Genomic DNA, 15,561 nt, shown 5'->3' on the forward strand with positions numbered 1-15,561 from the left:
GCCTGTGATCCTGGGTTGTACCCTGATTTGAACAAAGACACATTTTGGGGACAGTTGGGCAAAATTGCATGCGGGCTGATTATTATAAATTACAAAATTAGCATTAACTTAGTGTCATGGAAACTCTGAGTTGTGGTTTTGAAGGAAGATGCCCTTATTTTGTAGAATCATACTTTAGGGGTGAAGTTTTTTTCTTCATATCTGTAATTTACTGCAAATACTTTGTCAAAAGTCAAACAATAATTTAGGAAATATAGGGAAATGACAGAAGTTACTAAATGTTGGTGATGGGGGTTCATTATATTATTTCCTCTAATTTTCAGTTTGTTTGTAATTTTTCATTAAAGAAACTTTCTTTAGGGGCGCCTGGGTGGCTCAGTTGGTTAAGCGACTGCCTTCGGCTCAGGTCATGATCCTGGAGTCCCGGGATCGAGTCCCACATCGGGCTCCCTGCTCGGCAGGGAGTCTGCTTCTCCCTCTGACCCTCTCATGCTCTATCTCATTCTCTGTCTCAAATAAATAAATAAAATCTTTAAAAAAAAAAAAAAGAAACTTTCTTTAAAAATTTTTTTTTTAATTTTAGAGAGAGAGCATGCATGGGGGGGGGAGTTGGGGAGGGAGAGAGAATCCTCAAGCAGACTCCCCGCTGTGTGCCGAGGCTGACGCAGGGCCCTGAGATCATGACCTGAGCCAAAATCAAGATTCAGACGCTTAACCGACTGAGCCACCCAGGCGCCACCCCCCGCCCAAAAAAAACTCCTTCTGAGCCTCTCATTGCCCTTAGGGGAGAGACTAGATACTTGGGTCAGCATTCAAGGCCCCACAAATCTGGCCCCTCCAGGCTTGTCTCTTGCTCCTGCACCCCCTCTCACCTGCATTCCATCTAACAGGCCTCTGTGGCTCTTCAGAGCTCTCCCCTCCACCCTTCCATGACCTCTCTCACGGGGAAGTGAGCTCCTAGGTATCTACAAGGCCCCACTCCAGAGCTCCACCTCAAGGAACCAGCTGCACGAAGGAAACCCTCGAAGGAAGGTCTGTGGTGGCAAGGATGGGGTGGCGGTTACTGGACCTTTTACATTTCTGTGTTTGGTTGTTTTTTTTTTTTTTTTCCAAGTTTTCAACTTGTTAAATGAACAAGGTGATTCTGTGGCGAACAGTAGTAGTAGTAGAGAGTAGTGGAGAGCCTTAGGCTCTCATTAAACTGGGACACACCTGAATTGATGATGCTATAATTAAAAGATCACGAAGATGCTCCTGTCAGGTGAGTTCTCTAGATCTTTATCATCTTTGGCGTGTCTTCCCCACTCCTCCTCACTTGATCTGGACAATCCTGAGCTAGAAGGTGGGTGTGTGTGTGTGTTAGCCGGCTTGGATGGATGTGACATGGGACCCAGAGGTGGTAGGTCACGGAGCAATTGGGGCTCCCCTGCACACCCCAGCTGGCCTGGGGAACAGAGACCAGGGGCAGAGGCCTTCCCGTGTGCCCACCCAGCCTGGAAGGCTCATCCCCACACGATGCCTGCCTTCTCCTACCTCCCCTGTGCTCTCACTTATTTGTTTTGTCTTCTTCTTTCAGTAGACTCACTTTTATAACTTAAATATGTTTATTTTAAAGGAAAGTTTAAGTAACGTGGACGGAAAATCAGTCACACTTGCCAAAAATAAAAGGGGACACAGCATGGGCACAATCAGCCCCTCGTGGGGTCTTGTTCCAGCCAGGTGTGGCCCACTGAAGGCCCTCTTGCTTCTAAAGGGAGTCAGCTGGGGCTGGGACAGGCGTTAAGGACACGTGAGCACCAAGTTGAGCCTTTCTCGGTGATGAGGTCACAGTTAAAGAACAGGAAAGGGAAGATGGTTCTCCCCCGGGGGATTCTGGGGCACCCTCCCCAAAGCACCCCAGCCCTGCTCATCTCCAAGGCCGCTCTGGTCTCGGCTCCCACGGCCACGGTGACTGCCAGCCTTACACCCCTGATCAGTGTGTTCTTGTCCTCACCTTGAGGGGTGGGGGTTGCAGGGGGCATGGACCCTAACTCAGATTTGGAAATGGGCTCAGAAAGGGCAGGTGGTGACCTATCCAGGGACGTACGGTGGGAGGTCCTCCATGTCTCACCTCCTCAGGGAGGTACTGCTGACCATTCAATCTCGATGCCCTTTTCAGACCCTCAGAGCTCTTGTGCCCAGGAAGCCAATGCCTTGCCCACCCAGACAGCTGACGTGCGCCATCCTCACTGCCCAGGAAGCCCCCCCCACAGCCCATGACCTCGCTTCCTGCTGCACACAGGCCCCAGGGGCGTAAAGCGCAGAAAACATGCTCAGAGACATGAGGGGTCAGGGCCAAGGCGGCCCAGCAAGGATTCGGAGGAACCCAGGTCGGGGCCCAGCTGTGCCTCACCGTCAGTCCCCGAGAACAAGGATCCTGCCTCAGTCACCCTGGAGCCCCAGGCCCAGCATGCCCTGGGTGAGGAAAGGCCCTGGGTCTTCCCGTGGTAGTGGCGGGGGGAGGGGGACAGCTGGCTAAGGTGGGCTGAGGGGCTAGGAGAGGCCATACCACGTGGATCAACTCCAGTGAAAGCAAAGAAAAAGGAATAAAACCGAATGTCCTTGGAAATGCCTTTAGTGCTTGGCTGTCCATGAAAACAGGATAAAGTGCTTCCTCTGTCTGTGCTCGAGCCTGGCAGGGTGGAGGCGCGGAGCTCAGGCCAGGACAGCCTCAGGCAGGACAGGGGTGGGGCGGGGCTCGGCTGGGGAAGGGCTCCGTGCTGCTACTTGAGGGCATCCAGGTGGGTGCAGACTTGGGAGAAGACACTGTCCACTGAGCCTTCGGCATTGACCTGTGGGGAGATGGCCGGGAGGGCAGAGACGATGGGAAGGGCTGGGTGGGCCCCATCGAGGCAGGGGCTCACTTCCCCCAGAGGCCTGGCCTGGCTCTCCGAGCCCAGCCACCAGGGGACAGCAGCCCATCACCGAGCCAGTGGGGAGACCAAGGCCTGGCCCAAGGTCACCGGAATTTTGGCCACCCCAGGCAAAAACCCGTTTCCTAGGGCTACCCGCGGCCTGCAGGGGGCGCACCTTGCGCACGATACCCCGTTTCTCATAAAAGGCGATGACAGGTTCCGTGGCCTTGTAGTAGGTCTCCAACCGCTTCTTGATGGTCTCCTCATTGTCATCCACTCGCCCGCTGGTCTCTCCGCGCTTCAGGAGCCGCTGGGTCATGGTCTCCGGGCCTGCGTCCACATACAGCAGCAGTGTGGGCTGTCCGATCTGCGGGCGGGCGGAGCGGTACTCATAGGGGCCCCATTCCTGCCCCTTGGGGCCACCGCCTCCCCATCCTCCCGAGTCAGAGGCCCCACCTGAGACCCACTCAGACCTCCAAGCCCTTCCCCAAGGCAGCCTGAGGGACCTTCCAAAAACCACTCCCCTGCTCCCAACCTCTCCCATAGCTCCCCAGTGCCCTCAGAAGAGAGCCTCCTGCCCTCCTCCTCTCGTGTTTCCCACTCCTTCGCTCTCCTTGCTTTGGCCACACTGACTCTCTGTAGTCTGGGCTCTCGCCCACCTCCTCCCACGCCAGGCCTTTGCTCATGCCAGGAACCCTTACCTCAATACAAAGTGCTGGCTTTCAGATTTGAACAAAAATCTCCTTCCTCCGGGGCAGTCTTCCTGGATGCCACCCCCACCACCATCCCCAGCTCCCTGGGACACCCTCTTCAGTCCTCTCTCCTTCTTTGCCCAGAATGTCTCGGGAGGCCTCTGGTTATTTACTCAGTGTCCCTCTCCCCTGCCAGGAGTCCCTCTGAGGGCAGCAAGGCATCTCATTGGAATAAGCGTTTCATCCACCGCAAAGGGCAAGAAGGAACAAGGCTGACCTGTCTTCCTTCCGCGAGGCCCTGATGCCCCCTGGTGTCCAGATCTGAGAAGACCAGGTGCCCGGACCCTTGGAGGCCGTGGCAGGGCTGGGCCCTGTGCTGAGCAGCCCACAGCCCACAGCAGCGCCCACAACAGCCCCAGGAGGGAAGGAGGCTTTTAGTAATCTCATTTTCCAGATGTGGCCCTGAGGGTCGGAGGTGACATTACCCAGCTGGTACATGTGTGTCATGACAGGACATGCTTTGAGGCTGCCTAGCACCTGACCGCAGTGTCCATGGCCTCCTAGTCTGGAGGAAACCCAGCCCACTTCCGTTTCAAAGATAGGGAAACTGAGGCCCGCAGCAGGGTAGACACTTTCTTGAGGTCCTGCAGGCACTTAAAGGTCGGGACACGAAATCTACATCTGGATGAGGCTCAAAGCTTCGGAAGCCCAAGAAGGCCCCAGCCTCACAGGCTTGGGAAGTGGGGAGTGGGGGTCTGGTCCCACCCCACCTATTGGGATGCCTGGTCCTCCCCACGAGGCCGGGAAGGAATCCCTCTGCCAAGTAGCCCTCCTTGAGCCAGCCCCTCCCCTCGCCTCCCCCCACTTGCAGCCCTGTTTCCCTAGTATGACCTGTGACCCCAGAGGTATGGGGGGGTGTGTGTGTGTGTGTGCGTGCACGCCCATGCATGCGCATGCGTGTACATCCATGCGTATACGCGTGCTGTGTCCACACGCATGCATCGCACGAGTACGTGTATGTGCATTGCCAGATGTGTGCACACGCATGCGCTCTGTGTGTGCGCGCATATCCATGAGCTTGTGCCTGTGTTTGGGAGCGGTGCCCCCACGCTGTTTTCCTGCTGGGCTTCTGTTTCAGGCAGCTCAGAGCCATCATCCTTGAGGCCTACTTTTTCCAGTCAGACTCCCCGTGGCGCATGGAAGGAGACTGGACTCCTTGGCCTCAGCGGTCTCCAGCCAGGCCTGAACCCCCTCTCCCACAGCAGTCCTGGTTGCCCTGCCCCCTAGATTCTGTTCTCCCCACACCAGCCTGACCCTTCCAGCCCTGTCCATCCTGCGCCCTGCCCCTCTGACTACGGGCTTATAAGGTGCCAAGCCCCACTTTGGAAGGGTACATTCTCTCTAATCGCATTCTGCTCCTTAAGGCAGCTGTTGCCAACCGTGTCCCCCCACTTTGCAAATGGGGACACTGATGAGGTTCAAGGAGGCAGAATGATTGGCCTAAGGCCTGTTGAGCTAGAACCTGAGCCCAGGTTTGTGAGCTCCCCAGCCTGTGCTTCCTCTCCCTCTAGAAAGACTTCTAGAAACTCTTCCCCAGTTTCCCTCCTTACCCCTCTCCCCACTCTGACCCCACAATTAGTCTCTCTCTCTCTCTGCCCAAAACTCTGTCTGGCCATCATGGCAGCCTCTGCCTGACCCCCCACATCACAGCCCCAAAACGTACCCAGCAGGTGGCACCTTACCCTCAGCTCAAACTCCTCTCCCTGCTGTACCTCCCGAGGGTAGCCATCGATCAGGAAGCCTTTGGAAATATCTACCTTGGCCACCATGGCATCTCGGAGCATGTCCAACACTGTCTCCTGGGGGCACAGGAAAATATGGAGAGGTCATGAGCTCCTTTCCCCACCTCTTCCTCCAGGCCTCTGCCCTAATAAAGATGTTCCAAACAAGCCTCCCTCTCCAGGAAGCCTTCTTTGAATGTGAAGACTTGACTGGTTGATCGAACCCTTCATGCATCTATCCATTCATTCAATAATACTGACTCAGCCCCTCCTCCCAGCCAGCTCCCGTCCAGGGCCCCGAGGACACCACTGTGAACAAAGCAGACCTTCCTCAAGAAGCTCACAGTGTGGTGAGGTTGATTTAGCAATTTCCAAGCATGACACAGGTTGAATGGGCAAAGAAGGAGGCCTTCTGGAGTTATAAAATGAGGGGGTCTAAGCTCAAATCTGTGGAGCCAGGGAGGTCTGAAAGCTGAGGAGGAAAGAACATTCCAGGCAGGAAGGAATCTGATGAGATAGACAGGACCAAAAGGCCAGGGCAGCTGGAAGGTGGAGAGCTGGGGGGGGGGGTGAGTGGGTGGTGTGGGGCTGAAGGGGTCGGCAGGGGCAGGGATCCTAGAAGCTCCGGGAATTCCTAGAAAGAATTTCCTGCCCAGGGCAATGGGGACCAGAGCCAGGAGTGTTTGGAGCCAGGGAAGATCAAGGCAGCATTGCCAGGGCATCATGGGCTTTGCTGGCGGGAGCCCACTTGGGGCCGTCATCACCCCCCACCCCACCGGGCCCACTCACCAGTGGCACCAGCTGCCCCTTCTCCATGATTTCCGACAGCATCTTGCCCCTGGCCGAGCCCGAGCTGACCTCGGCCCGCAGGAGGTCCCCGGTGGAGAGGTGGGTGTAGCCGTACTTCTGGACAATCTTCTCACACTGGGTGCCCTTCCCCGAGCCGGGCCCTCCTGCAAGCGCCCACCCATTCAGAAGCCCTGTGAAACGGGGGCCACCGCAGGGCGAGGATCTGCCCACGCCACCCAGCGGAGGAGGGGCAGAGCCCAGGGTCCAGCCCCAGGCCCAGGCTCCCACCAATGCCTGCAAAGCGCCTCCCTGCTTGCTGCCTGACCCCGCCTGCCTTGGACTCACCCACCACGAAGATGATCTTGGCTTTCTTCAGCTTCTCTGTGGGACAGAAAAGGGGAGCAGAGTTCAGTGACTCGCTTGACAAAGAGCCCGAAGCACCTCTGCAGTCCAGTCCTGTGCCGGGCCTCAGGCCTCACGCTCCTGCCCCGAGTGACCAGCGACGGGCTGAGCAAAGCTCAGTGGTCAGGGAGGAGAGGGTGTTGCAGGCAAAGGCCTGGAGGCTACAGACTCGGCACAGGCTGAGGACAACTCCGAGGGGCTCAGATGCCGGCCCTCACAGCCCCTCCCCGGGGGGTGGCTGGGCAGCAGCGGGTCACCTCTGGCCTTAGAGACTTCCGCGGCGCGGCGTCTTCCCGAGCAGCAGGCCCCCATGGTCCCGTTGTCCTGCGTCCCCTACCCTTCCCCTCCCAGGCCCTGGGCCTGCCCATTGCCCGCCTTCCCTGGGCAGTACGAGTCCGGAGTTGGCAACCACAACATATGTTGCCCTGGAGACGGTTGCCAGGGAAAAGGGCTGCGGTGGGCATGGAGAGCCCTCGCCCAGAGAGGGAGGCGAACTCCTGCTCCAGCCTCTGCCTCACCGGCCCTCAGAACTCAGCAAGGCCACAGCCTGGCCGCGCAAGGGAAACTGAGGCCTAGGGAGGCAGGGGCCTGCTCCGAGGATGCCAGACCCAGAACCGGAAGCCGTGCCCTCTTCCCAGGCTGCCCGGCCTTCCCCTCACTGGGTCACCTTAGGAAAGGAGCCCCCACCCCTCTCTGGCTCTCTGTCCCTCGCCACTGAGGAAGGCTTGGCAGCTCCCAGGGGCCCCCTGGCCCTGCGGCTGGAGACCTAGAGGAACTGTCAGGAGAAGCGCTTCTCCTGTGGGCTCCCATCACTGCCTGCCAAGTGCTGGGTACCACCTGGAGGCGGGGGAGGCCACAGCCCGCAGGCAGCTGATGTTTGGGGCCCAAGGGGTGGAAGGGTGACCGCCGGCTCAGGCAGCAGCAGCAGGCTCCTTTAAGAGCCGCCCAGGCCGAGGCACAAGGCCAAGGATGGGGCGGTGATACTGGCAGGAGGCGGGCCAGCCAGGCGCTCTGCTGGCCACATGCCTCCCTCCAGGTCCCGGCCCTCAGCAGCCAGGAGCGCCCAAGAGATCCTCAAGACCCACCCCCTCTGGAGGATGGAGAAACTGAGTCCCACAGAGGGGTTGGACCTTGCCTCGTCCTTGTTAGGCTTGGCATTTGCACACTTGGGGCCTCTCCCCAGGGCTAGCCTCCCCTTGCCAGCACCCACCCTTTCTAGAAAGAAGCAGGGATTCAGCTCTATAAATACCAGTGTAGGAGGTGAGCTATGGGGCCCTCAGGAGCCTCAAGGAGGCCTCCTTGCTTCTAAAATTAATCTTGGAGCTGGCAGATCCCGTGAGATGCCTGAGGAGGTTGCTGGAGGCTCCCAGACAGGCCCCTCTGGCAGCCGGAGAACCTCCTCCAACCCTTCCCGGAATGTCTCCTAAAAGCACACCCCCTTAACAGATGGGCACACTGAGGCCCAGGCTGCAAGCAGCAAAGAAGAGCCTCGGTACCTTCCATCCTGCTGAGGTCCGGGGAGCCGAGTCAGCGTGCTGCAAGACAAGGGCACAGGTGGGGCAGGTGAGGGGGCCTTCCCGACACACCATCCCCCTCCTGTCCAGCCCCACGGTGTGTGCCAGACCCTGACGCTCCCAAGGGTACAGGGCATGGAGGGCCCCGAAGGTTGGGTGACCCTGGGAAGGTCACCTTTCCTCGGTGTACGTCCACTGTTACAAAAGGGCAGCAACTCCCTTCTGTCCACCTCTTCCCGCCGGAGGAGCCAGGTGGCGAGGACAGTCCTGAGGGACAGAAACAGTGGCGTCAGCAACTGCTGAGCTGTTCCCCTTGCCAGTCCTGGAAAACAGGCATCTGCCCAACACCTTGGAGACGCTCCCCAGGGCCGGGAGGAAAGCTCTGTGGAGGCTGGAGGTGGGAAGAGGGACTTGAGCTGCATGTGTCTTCATCCTGGATGGGGTTGGGACGAGGATGCTCAAAGGGACACAGAGGTCCGAGGGGGAGGAAGCTGCAGGAGCTGCTCAAGGGACACAGCCCTATACAGTTTTCATGGGGGGGGGCCAGGCTCTCACCCCACCATATGACCCTTGCCCCCTCACCCCCTTGAGGATCTTGCTCCACCACCTGCCTTCCCCGAAGCAAGTGAGTCAACCCCACCCCCTCCGGGACCCCACTCTGCTTCAACCTCTCCTTCCACCTAGAGTTGCCATCTCCACACCCACCCACTCTCCCCAAGGCCACCAGCGACAAACACAGTCACTCTTGCCTTGACCTTTGACGCCCGACCCTCAGTCGGCTTTCCCTCTGCCTGGCATTCCCCCCAACCACAGGCCCTCAGTTGCTGACTTCAGGTTCCCAGGACCCCTGTCTCTGCCCAGCCAGCCCCGCCGTCCCTCCCCAGCCCCATAAGTCTACAATCCCTGGACAGGCCTGGGGTCCCCAAAGACCCCACCACATCCCCAGTTCCATGCCCTGTTGCCCAACCAGAGGCCCCAGTCTGCATGAACACCCTTCTCCCACACCCAACTTCCACCCTGCACACGCACATCCCAACTCTCTCTCCAGCCTGTGTGCTCACCACCACTTCTTTATTGCAAGCGGGGCACCTGGCCACTGCCCCAGCCTCCCGTGGGTCTCCCTACCTCCATACCCCACAGGGCAATCTGCAGGTTTCTCTCCGATAAGCATCAGACCACATCACTCACCTGCTTAAAACCCTTCCAATGAGTGGCCCCCTAGCTCCCAAGATAAAGCCCTAACATGGATGACAGGGTCCAACAGCCTCTACCCACCCTCTGCAGCCTTTTTTTTTTTTTTAAGATTTTTATTTATTTATTTGACAGAGAGAGACACAGCGAGAGAGGGAACACAAGCAGGGGGAGTGGGAGAGGGAGAAGCAGGCAGGAAGAGGGAGAAGCAGGCTTCCCACCAAGCAGGAGCCCAATGCAGGGCTCAATCCCAGGACCCTGGGATCATGACCTGAGCCGAAGGCAGACGCTTAACGACTGAGCCACCCAGGCACCCACCGCGCCCCCCCCCCAACTCCTTGCAGCCTTAACAGCCACCGCTTGAATTGCTTGGAGCTTCCTCACCCACTATGACCGCGTCCCACCTCCAGGCCCTGGCTACCGTTGCACCTGATGCCTGGATGCCTTTCCCCAGGTGCTTCTGGCTAGGACTCAGTTTAGGTGTCACCTCCTTCAGGAAGTCTTCCTGGACTCTGTCCTCCACTCCCACACTAGCAGGTGCCTCCTTCGAACGCCCCCAGCGTCGCACACGCCACATGGTACTGGACCCCTCTGTTGTACCACTGGCCTGTGTGCCCCACGGGACTGGGCCTGGCCCCGGGCTGAGCATAGGGCTGGGGGCCTCACGCTGTGCTCACAGCTGTCTTGGAAGGGATTTGAGGCTTGAAGAGGAGGAGAGACTTGCCCCAGAGCCTGGCTGGGGTCAAACTGGGGCTGCATTTTCTGCTGCTTTAGGCCTGGCACCCAGTAGGTCTTTAGGCAGCTTTGCTGACTGTCCCGCCACTCGTGGGGCATGAGTTATAGCCCCTTTCCTGCTGAGTGTGCTCAAGGAAGGGTAGAACTGCCAAAGCCCCACAGCAGCAGGCAAGGGAGGAGGACGGTCCCCAGGCCAGAGAGAGCCTGAGGTGACACCCTGTGGAGTGGCCTCCCACCCACCTTGCCCTGCTTCCTCCCAGTAACCTAAGCCCCTCTGTCCTGCTGGCATCTGCTACTTCCTTGGTCCAAAATAACCTGGGTGGTGAGGACTCACAGACGCCAGGGGTCCAGGATGGAGTTGGGTTACCGGCTCAGCACCCAGGCCTTACAAGGACTCCAGATCCAGGCTGCAGCAACTCCTCCCGTGAGTCGGTGGTCTGCCCAGGGGCCTGGGGAACTGAGGCCCAGAGGGACAGCCACTTAAGGGCTCATCCCTCAGCTGTGTGACCTTGGGCAGCTGGTGTCCCCTCTCTGGGCCTGCACCCCCCAGGCCCTGTCCTGCTGCTGCTGGAGACTCCTGAGTGGATACCTGAGCGGTGCTCAGGAAAGGTCCCACGTGTTGGCCCCAGGGGCTCCCTTAGAGCCCCCGCCCTTTCAGGAGGCTGGGGCAGGGGGCCAAACATCCAGGGGGCTTCCTGTCCCCCCAGCACTCAAAATGGCACGGCAGGATAACTCCTCCAATCTCACAGGCGGCCCCGCCAGGTCCTCCAGAGCAGGGCGTGCGGCCACAGCCCCCTTCCCAGGGCCCCAACTGGGACGTGCCAAGGGCAGGGACCTGGAGCCCCAGCGTCAGGAGTGCCCGCCTGGACAAAGGGGCGACTGTGTAGGAGGCTAGGAGGGACTGCAGCACACAGCCCCCGACGCGGGCACACGCAGGGTGGCACAGATAGCCAGAGCAGAGCCTGGGAAGACCAGACGGGCGAATCCCCACGGATCCCACCACCCATACAAACACACAGCCGCACAAACCCCAAGGATGCCCGGACACACAGAGACCCGCGGCCCCAGGCGCACGCGGCTCCCCCACCCCCCGCAGAGGCGCCCCCCCCCCCCGCGCCCGGACACGCACGCGGGCACACACTGACCTGGGGGAGGGGTGCGGCGGGCGTCGGGGCCAGTGGTGCCCTGCCCGTCCTCGCCCGCCGCCCGCAAAGGCGACTATTTATAAGGCTGTCAGCAGCGCGCAGCATGCCGGGAGCCAGCGCTCGGCGAGGGCAGGGAGGGAGGGAAGGAGGGAGGGAGAGCGGCCCGGGAGGGAGGGGGGCCTGGACCCGGGGGGAGCCCCGGTGGGAAGCCGGAGCAAGGCCGCCGCCCCCCACCGTGCATCCCCAGGTGGCTGAGCCTGCAGGGTTTTCTCCCGTCCTGCCCGACCTGCCCTGTGCCCACATCGCTGCAGGGGAAACGGGACCGGCTTCCGTATGACAGCTGGGGAAACTGAGACCTAGAGAGAAGAGACTCTTTGCACAAAATCCCACGGCAAATTGTTGGCAGAGAGAGCACCCAGCGCGGGAGGCAGCCGATGCATGGATTCTGGGGGCTTTGCCAGGCCAGTCCCCCCACCCCTCCTCAGCTCCTGCCCAGAGGCCCCTGGGCGGAAACCCACCCAGAACTCCTCCTCTCCGGTTAGAAGGGGCCCAAGAAGGCCTCTGGGACTGAAACTCTCTCAGGACCCCAAAGACCATCCAGGTACCCATTTCTCAGCTAGGGGTTGTGTAGAAGAGTATAAAAAATCAGCTCTGCCTTCATCACACTGCCAGGCAGCCCCCAAGAGGTGAGCAGGAGGAGGTGGGTCATTCAGAATGCTGAATGGGATGTGGGTACCTGGATAGGAGGCCGGCAATCCTGAAAAAAAGAACAGCTCCCATGAATGAGCACTCACTGTTCCAGGCACTGGGCAGAGTGCTGGGCTCACGCTGGGTCTGCGAATCCCTAAACCTGGAGGAAAGCGAGGGTCACACCTGTAAAATAGACGCCCCAGCATGAACCTGTGTAGAATCTCTGAACCTGAAACCTCGTTTTGGGACGAAAACTTCATCCAATTTTTGACACAGGGATTTCTGAACTATTGAACTGGACAAGGGCGTCTGACGGAACACAGAGCTGCTGCACCCCCATTCTTTTTTTTTCCCTAAAGATTTTATTTATTTGGGGCACCTGGGTGGCTCAGTTGGTTAAGCATCTGCCTTCAGCTCAGGTCATGATCCCAGGGTCCTGGAATCGAGCCCCGCATCAGGCTCCCTGCTCCACGGGAAGCCTGCTTCTCCCTCTCCCACTCCCCCTGCTTGTGTTCCCTCTCTCGCTGTGTCTCTCTCTGTCAAATAAATAAATAAATAAATAAATAAATCTTTAAAAAAAAAAAAAAGATTTTATTTATTTGACAGAGAGAGAGCACAAGCAGGGAGAGCGGGAGAGGGAGAAGCAGGCCCCACCACGCAAGGAGCCCACCATGGGGTTCGATCCCAGGACATTGGGATCATGACCTGAGCCGAAGGCAGATGCTTAACTGACTGAGCCACCCAGGTGCCCCTCCACGCCCATTCTTGATAAAAATCGGATATTTTCCTGGTAACTGTCCTCACGTAAAAGAAACCTGACGTACTGTAAAATGTCATTCTGTCTTCCGATCATAATGTTTGGAAAACAATTTGTGTGGTCTTCCTAATACTTCTGCAATTTGCTAATGAAGACCCCTGGCTTTTACTCCTCAACGGGACACAATTTGGGTTGCTCCCTAAATTTGTGCTCCCCAAATTACAGTTCTCAGACCGCCATTTTGTGTGGGCACGAAATGTGTACAGGATGGTTCTCCAGTGCCAGTGGGGCCTGACTGATGGGAGGAATGGTGGTGCAGCCAGGCTGGGGTGGGGTGGGACTCTGCAGTTCGAGTCCACAAGAGAAAGGAAGCCAGGGGTCTGTATGGCTGACTGCCCAAGCAAAAGAAATAGGCAAAGAGCCCAGTGAAAATAATTCTAAACATGCAGGGGCATGTGTGTGTGTAAAATCTATTCCTACGGGTTTTTGGTTTTGGTTTGTTTTTTTTTTTTAACGTCTCTGAAATCGTGTTATTTTATAATCAAATCCATGGTATCTTTAAGTCAATGAAAGGAAGCAGAACAGAGGGGGCGGGATGGGGGTGTGTGTCCATGACCCCCTGGAAGAGGTGGGACTTTCACTTCTTACTTAGAGGCTGGCTGGCTGGCTGGCTGGCTTTCTTTCTTTCTAAAAATAAAACAAGCACCTATTACTTTATACATAAAACAATTTTAACACGGATGTACCTTGAGGACATGATGCTAACTGAAATAAGCCAGTCACAAAAAGACAAATATTGTATGATACTACTGATATGAAGTCTCTAGAGTGCTCAAATTCATAGAAACAGAAAGCAGAATGGCAACCAGGGGCTGGGTGGGGAAGGGGAAATTCAGAGTTACTGTTTCATAGATTTCGACTTTCAGACACATGAGATGAGAAAGTTCTGGAGATGTTTTACAACAAGGTAAGTGTACTTAACACTCCCAAACTGTACACTTAAAAACGGGTATGTAGTAAATTTTATGTGGTTTTTACCACAATAAAAAGAAGTTTTAAAATCTTAAAAACTGGGGGGAAAAAACAATTTTAAGTACCTATTTTATTCTGCATTCTTGTCTCAGCCATACTGAAGTCTCTGTGAAAAACACAATTTTGCTTTTTTATAATTCTATCTGAGCAAGTTGGACGTTCAATGAGCTCTCCAACCAACCAAATTTCTGTGTTTGGGTACTTTTTTTATTTTGTTTGTGTATGACCTGTGGATTTTCCACTAATCCTGGGATATTGAAGTGTCAGGACTTTTTCCCCCAGCTGCAACTTAAAAAAAAAGGAAAAAGGCAGGGAGGAAGAGAGGGAGGAAGAAGGCGAGCAGGGGGAGGGGGAAAGGGAAAAAATTGCATGGAGGAAAAATCTGGAACATTATATCTTAGACTGTTAACAGGGAATAGGACCAGGCGATACCCTCTATCCTGTATCATTTGTATGGTTTACGTTATTTTGTAACGTGAAAAAAAACAAAAACAAAAAACCTGGGGCACCTGGGTGGCTCAGTCAGTTAGGCGTCTGCCTTTGGCTCGGGGGTCCTGGGATGGAGCCCTGCATTGGGCTCCCAGCTCAGAGGGTAGTCTGCTTCTCCCTCTCCCTCTGCCCCTCCCCCTGCTTGTGCTCTGTCTCTCTCAAATAATCTTAAAAAAAAAAAACCACCCTAAAAACATATAAAATGAAACCAATTTTTTAAATATTTAAAAAATATTTTGGTTAAAGAAAGAATCCCAAGGCTTGAAACGAGCCAGCTGGGGGGAGGCTGACTCTGGGGCAGCCTCACTCTGAGGCTCACAGCTGGAACCACGCAGAGCCTAGCTGCCCCAGGCAGGCGCTGAGCTGAGCATTGTAGGCAACAGCTGGAGTGGCTACTTTCAGGAAGGACACGTCAGGTCTGCAGATGGTGGGAGATGCCCCCAGCCCCAAGGGGGTGGGGGTCAGGGGTAGAGGCCTCAGAGATGCACAGGGATATGGGGGGCTCTGAACCTCAAAGGAAGAGGTAGGTTTGGTCCTGCCCACACTGGGGAGCCAGTGAAGGTTTCAGAGCAGAGAGGACCATAGTGAGGTCGCTTTAGGAAGTTAGTTTTGGCAGTGAGTGGACCAGTCTCTGCTGGGTCCCATCTGAGGCAGTGAGTTTGTGGGGCTGAGGGCCCCGTGCCTCCTGCCCTCAGCATCTTCCCAAGTCCTACCTTCTGATGCTAAATTGAACTGTCCCAGGGTCCACCCCCAGCAACCAGCGCCCCTCTTTTTTTTTTAAGATTTTATTTTAACAGAGAGAGCACAAGCAAGGGGAGCGGCAGGCAGAGAAAGAGGGAGAAGCAGGCTCCCCACTGAGCAGGGAGCCCAACACAGGGCTCGATCCCAGGACCCCGGGATCATGACCTGAGCCGAAGGCAGACGCTTAACTGACTGGGCCACCCAGGCGCCCCACCAACCCCCCTCTTAGTGCCCTCCTATGGCACCTCCCTTCATGCCCACAAATGAGCAGACAAAAGGGCCACAGTGTTCTGGGAGAGAATCTACCTAGAAACCTCTGCCTGCACCCAGATTCCCAGAAGCCTTTGTGTGGGACTGGAAGTGTGCCGTATTGCCATCTTACCATTCCCTTGCAGGGCCTTAGGCCCCCCACGTAAGGACTTTGCAAGGAGTCCCTGTCCCTCTGACAGGCCAACCACCACCACCATTATTGTACCTGGTGAGCCCCAGGTCTGGGCCCTGCAACGTCCCGGCCTCCTGTCCATCCTGCTGCCGTCCAAGGGCTGTGACTTAGCCCATCTCGTGCTGATACTCAGGGCCTTTTCCCATCTAGCCCCAAGCAGCCTCATTTCCCACTGCTCCCTCCTTCTGTGGCCTCGCTGCTGTCTTGAGTGAGGCTGTGGGTCCCGCCACCAGGTTTTGTTCGGGCCATTCTCCTTCCCTCACCAAT

The 15,561-nt window shown here is 56.8% G+C and overlaps 1 protein-coding gene across 3 annotated transcripts; it reads right to left on the reverse strand.

Annotated features, from left to right (window-relative positions):
* Positions 1–2,596: 2,596 nt before the first annotated feature.
* AK1 (adenylate kinase 1) lies at positions 2,597–11,283 on the reverse strand. 3 transcript variants are annotated; one of them, XM_031040002.2, is made up of 8 exons: positions 11,144–11,283; positions 8,248–8,339; positions 8,055–8,093; positions 6,502–6,537; positions 6,157–6,320; positions 5,329–5,445; positions 3,070–3,261; positions 2,597–2,831 (listed from the first exon to the last, which is right to left on the reverse strand). In XM_031040002.2, the coding sequence occupies exons 3-8, from the start codon at positions 8,059–8,061 to the stop codon at positions 2,763–2,765; spliced, it is 585 nt and encodes a 194-aa protein (XP_030895862.2). In that variant the 5' UTR covers positions 8,062–8,093; positions 8,248–8,339; positions 11,144–11,283; the 3' UTR covers positions 2,597–2,762. The 3 variants fall into 3 exon arrangements, with proteins under 3 accessions (XP_030895862.2, XP_081659794.1, XP_006744205.2); XM_081803668.1 differs by lacking the exon at positions 8,248–8,339 and having other exon boundaries at positions 11,144–11,216; XM_006744142.3 differs by lacking the exons at positions 8,055–8,093; positions 8,248–8,339; positions 11,144–11,283 and adding an exon at positions 6,816–6,885.
* Positions 11,284–15,561: the final 4,278 nt, after the last annotated feature.

The sequence above is a fragment of the Leptonychotes weddellii genome, chromosome 14 (genome assembly GCF_054177405.1).
Source record: "Leptonychotes weddellii isolate Sample4059 chromosome 14, ASM5417740v2, whole genome shotgun sequence".
Lineage (NCBI taxonomy): Eukaryota > Metazoa > Chordata > Mammalia > Carnivora > Phocidae > Leptonychotes > Leptonychotes weddellii.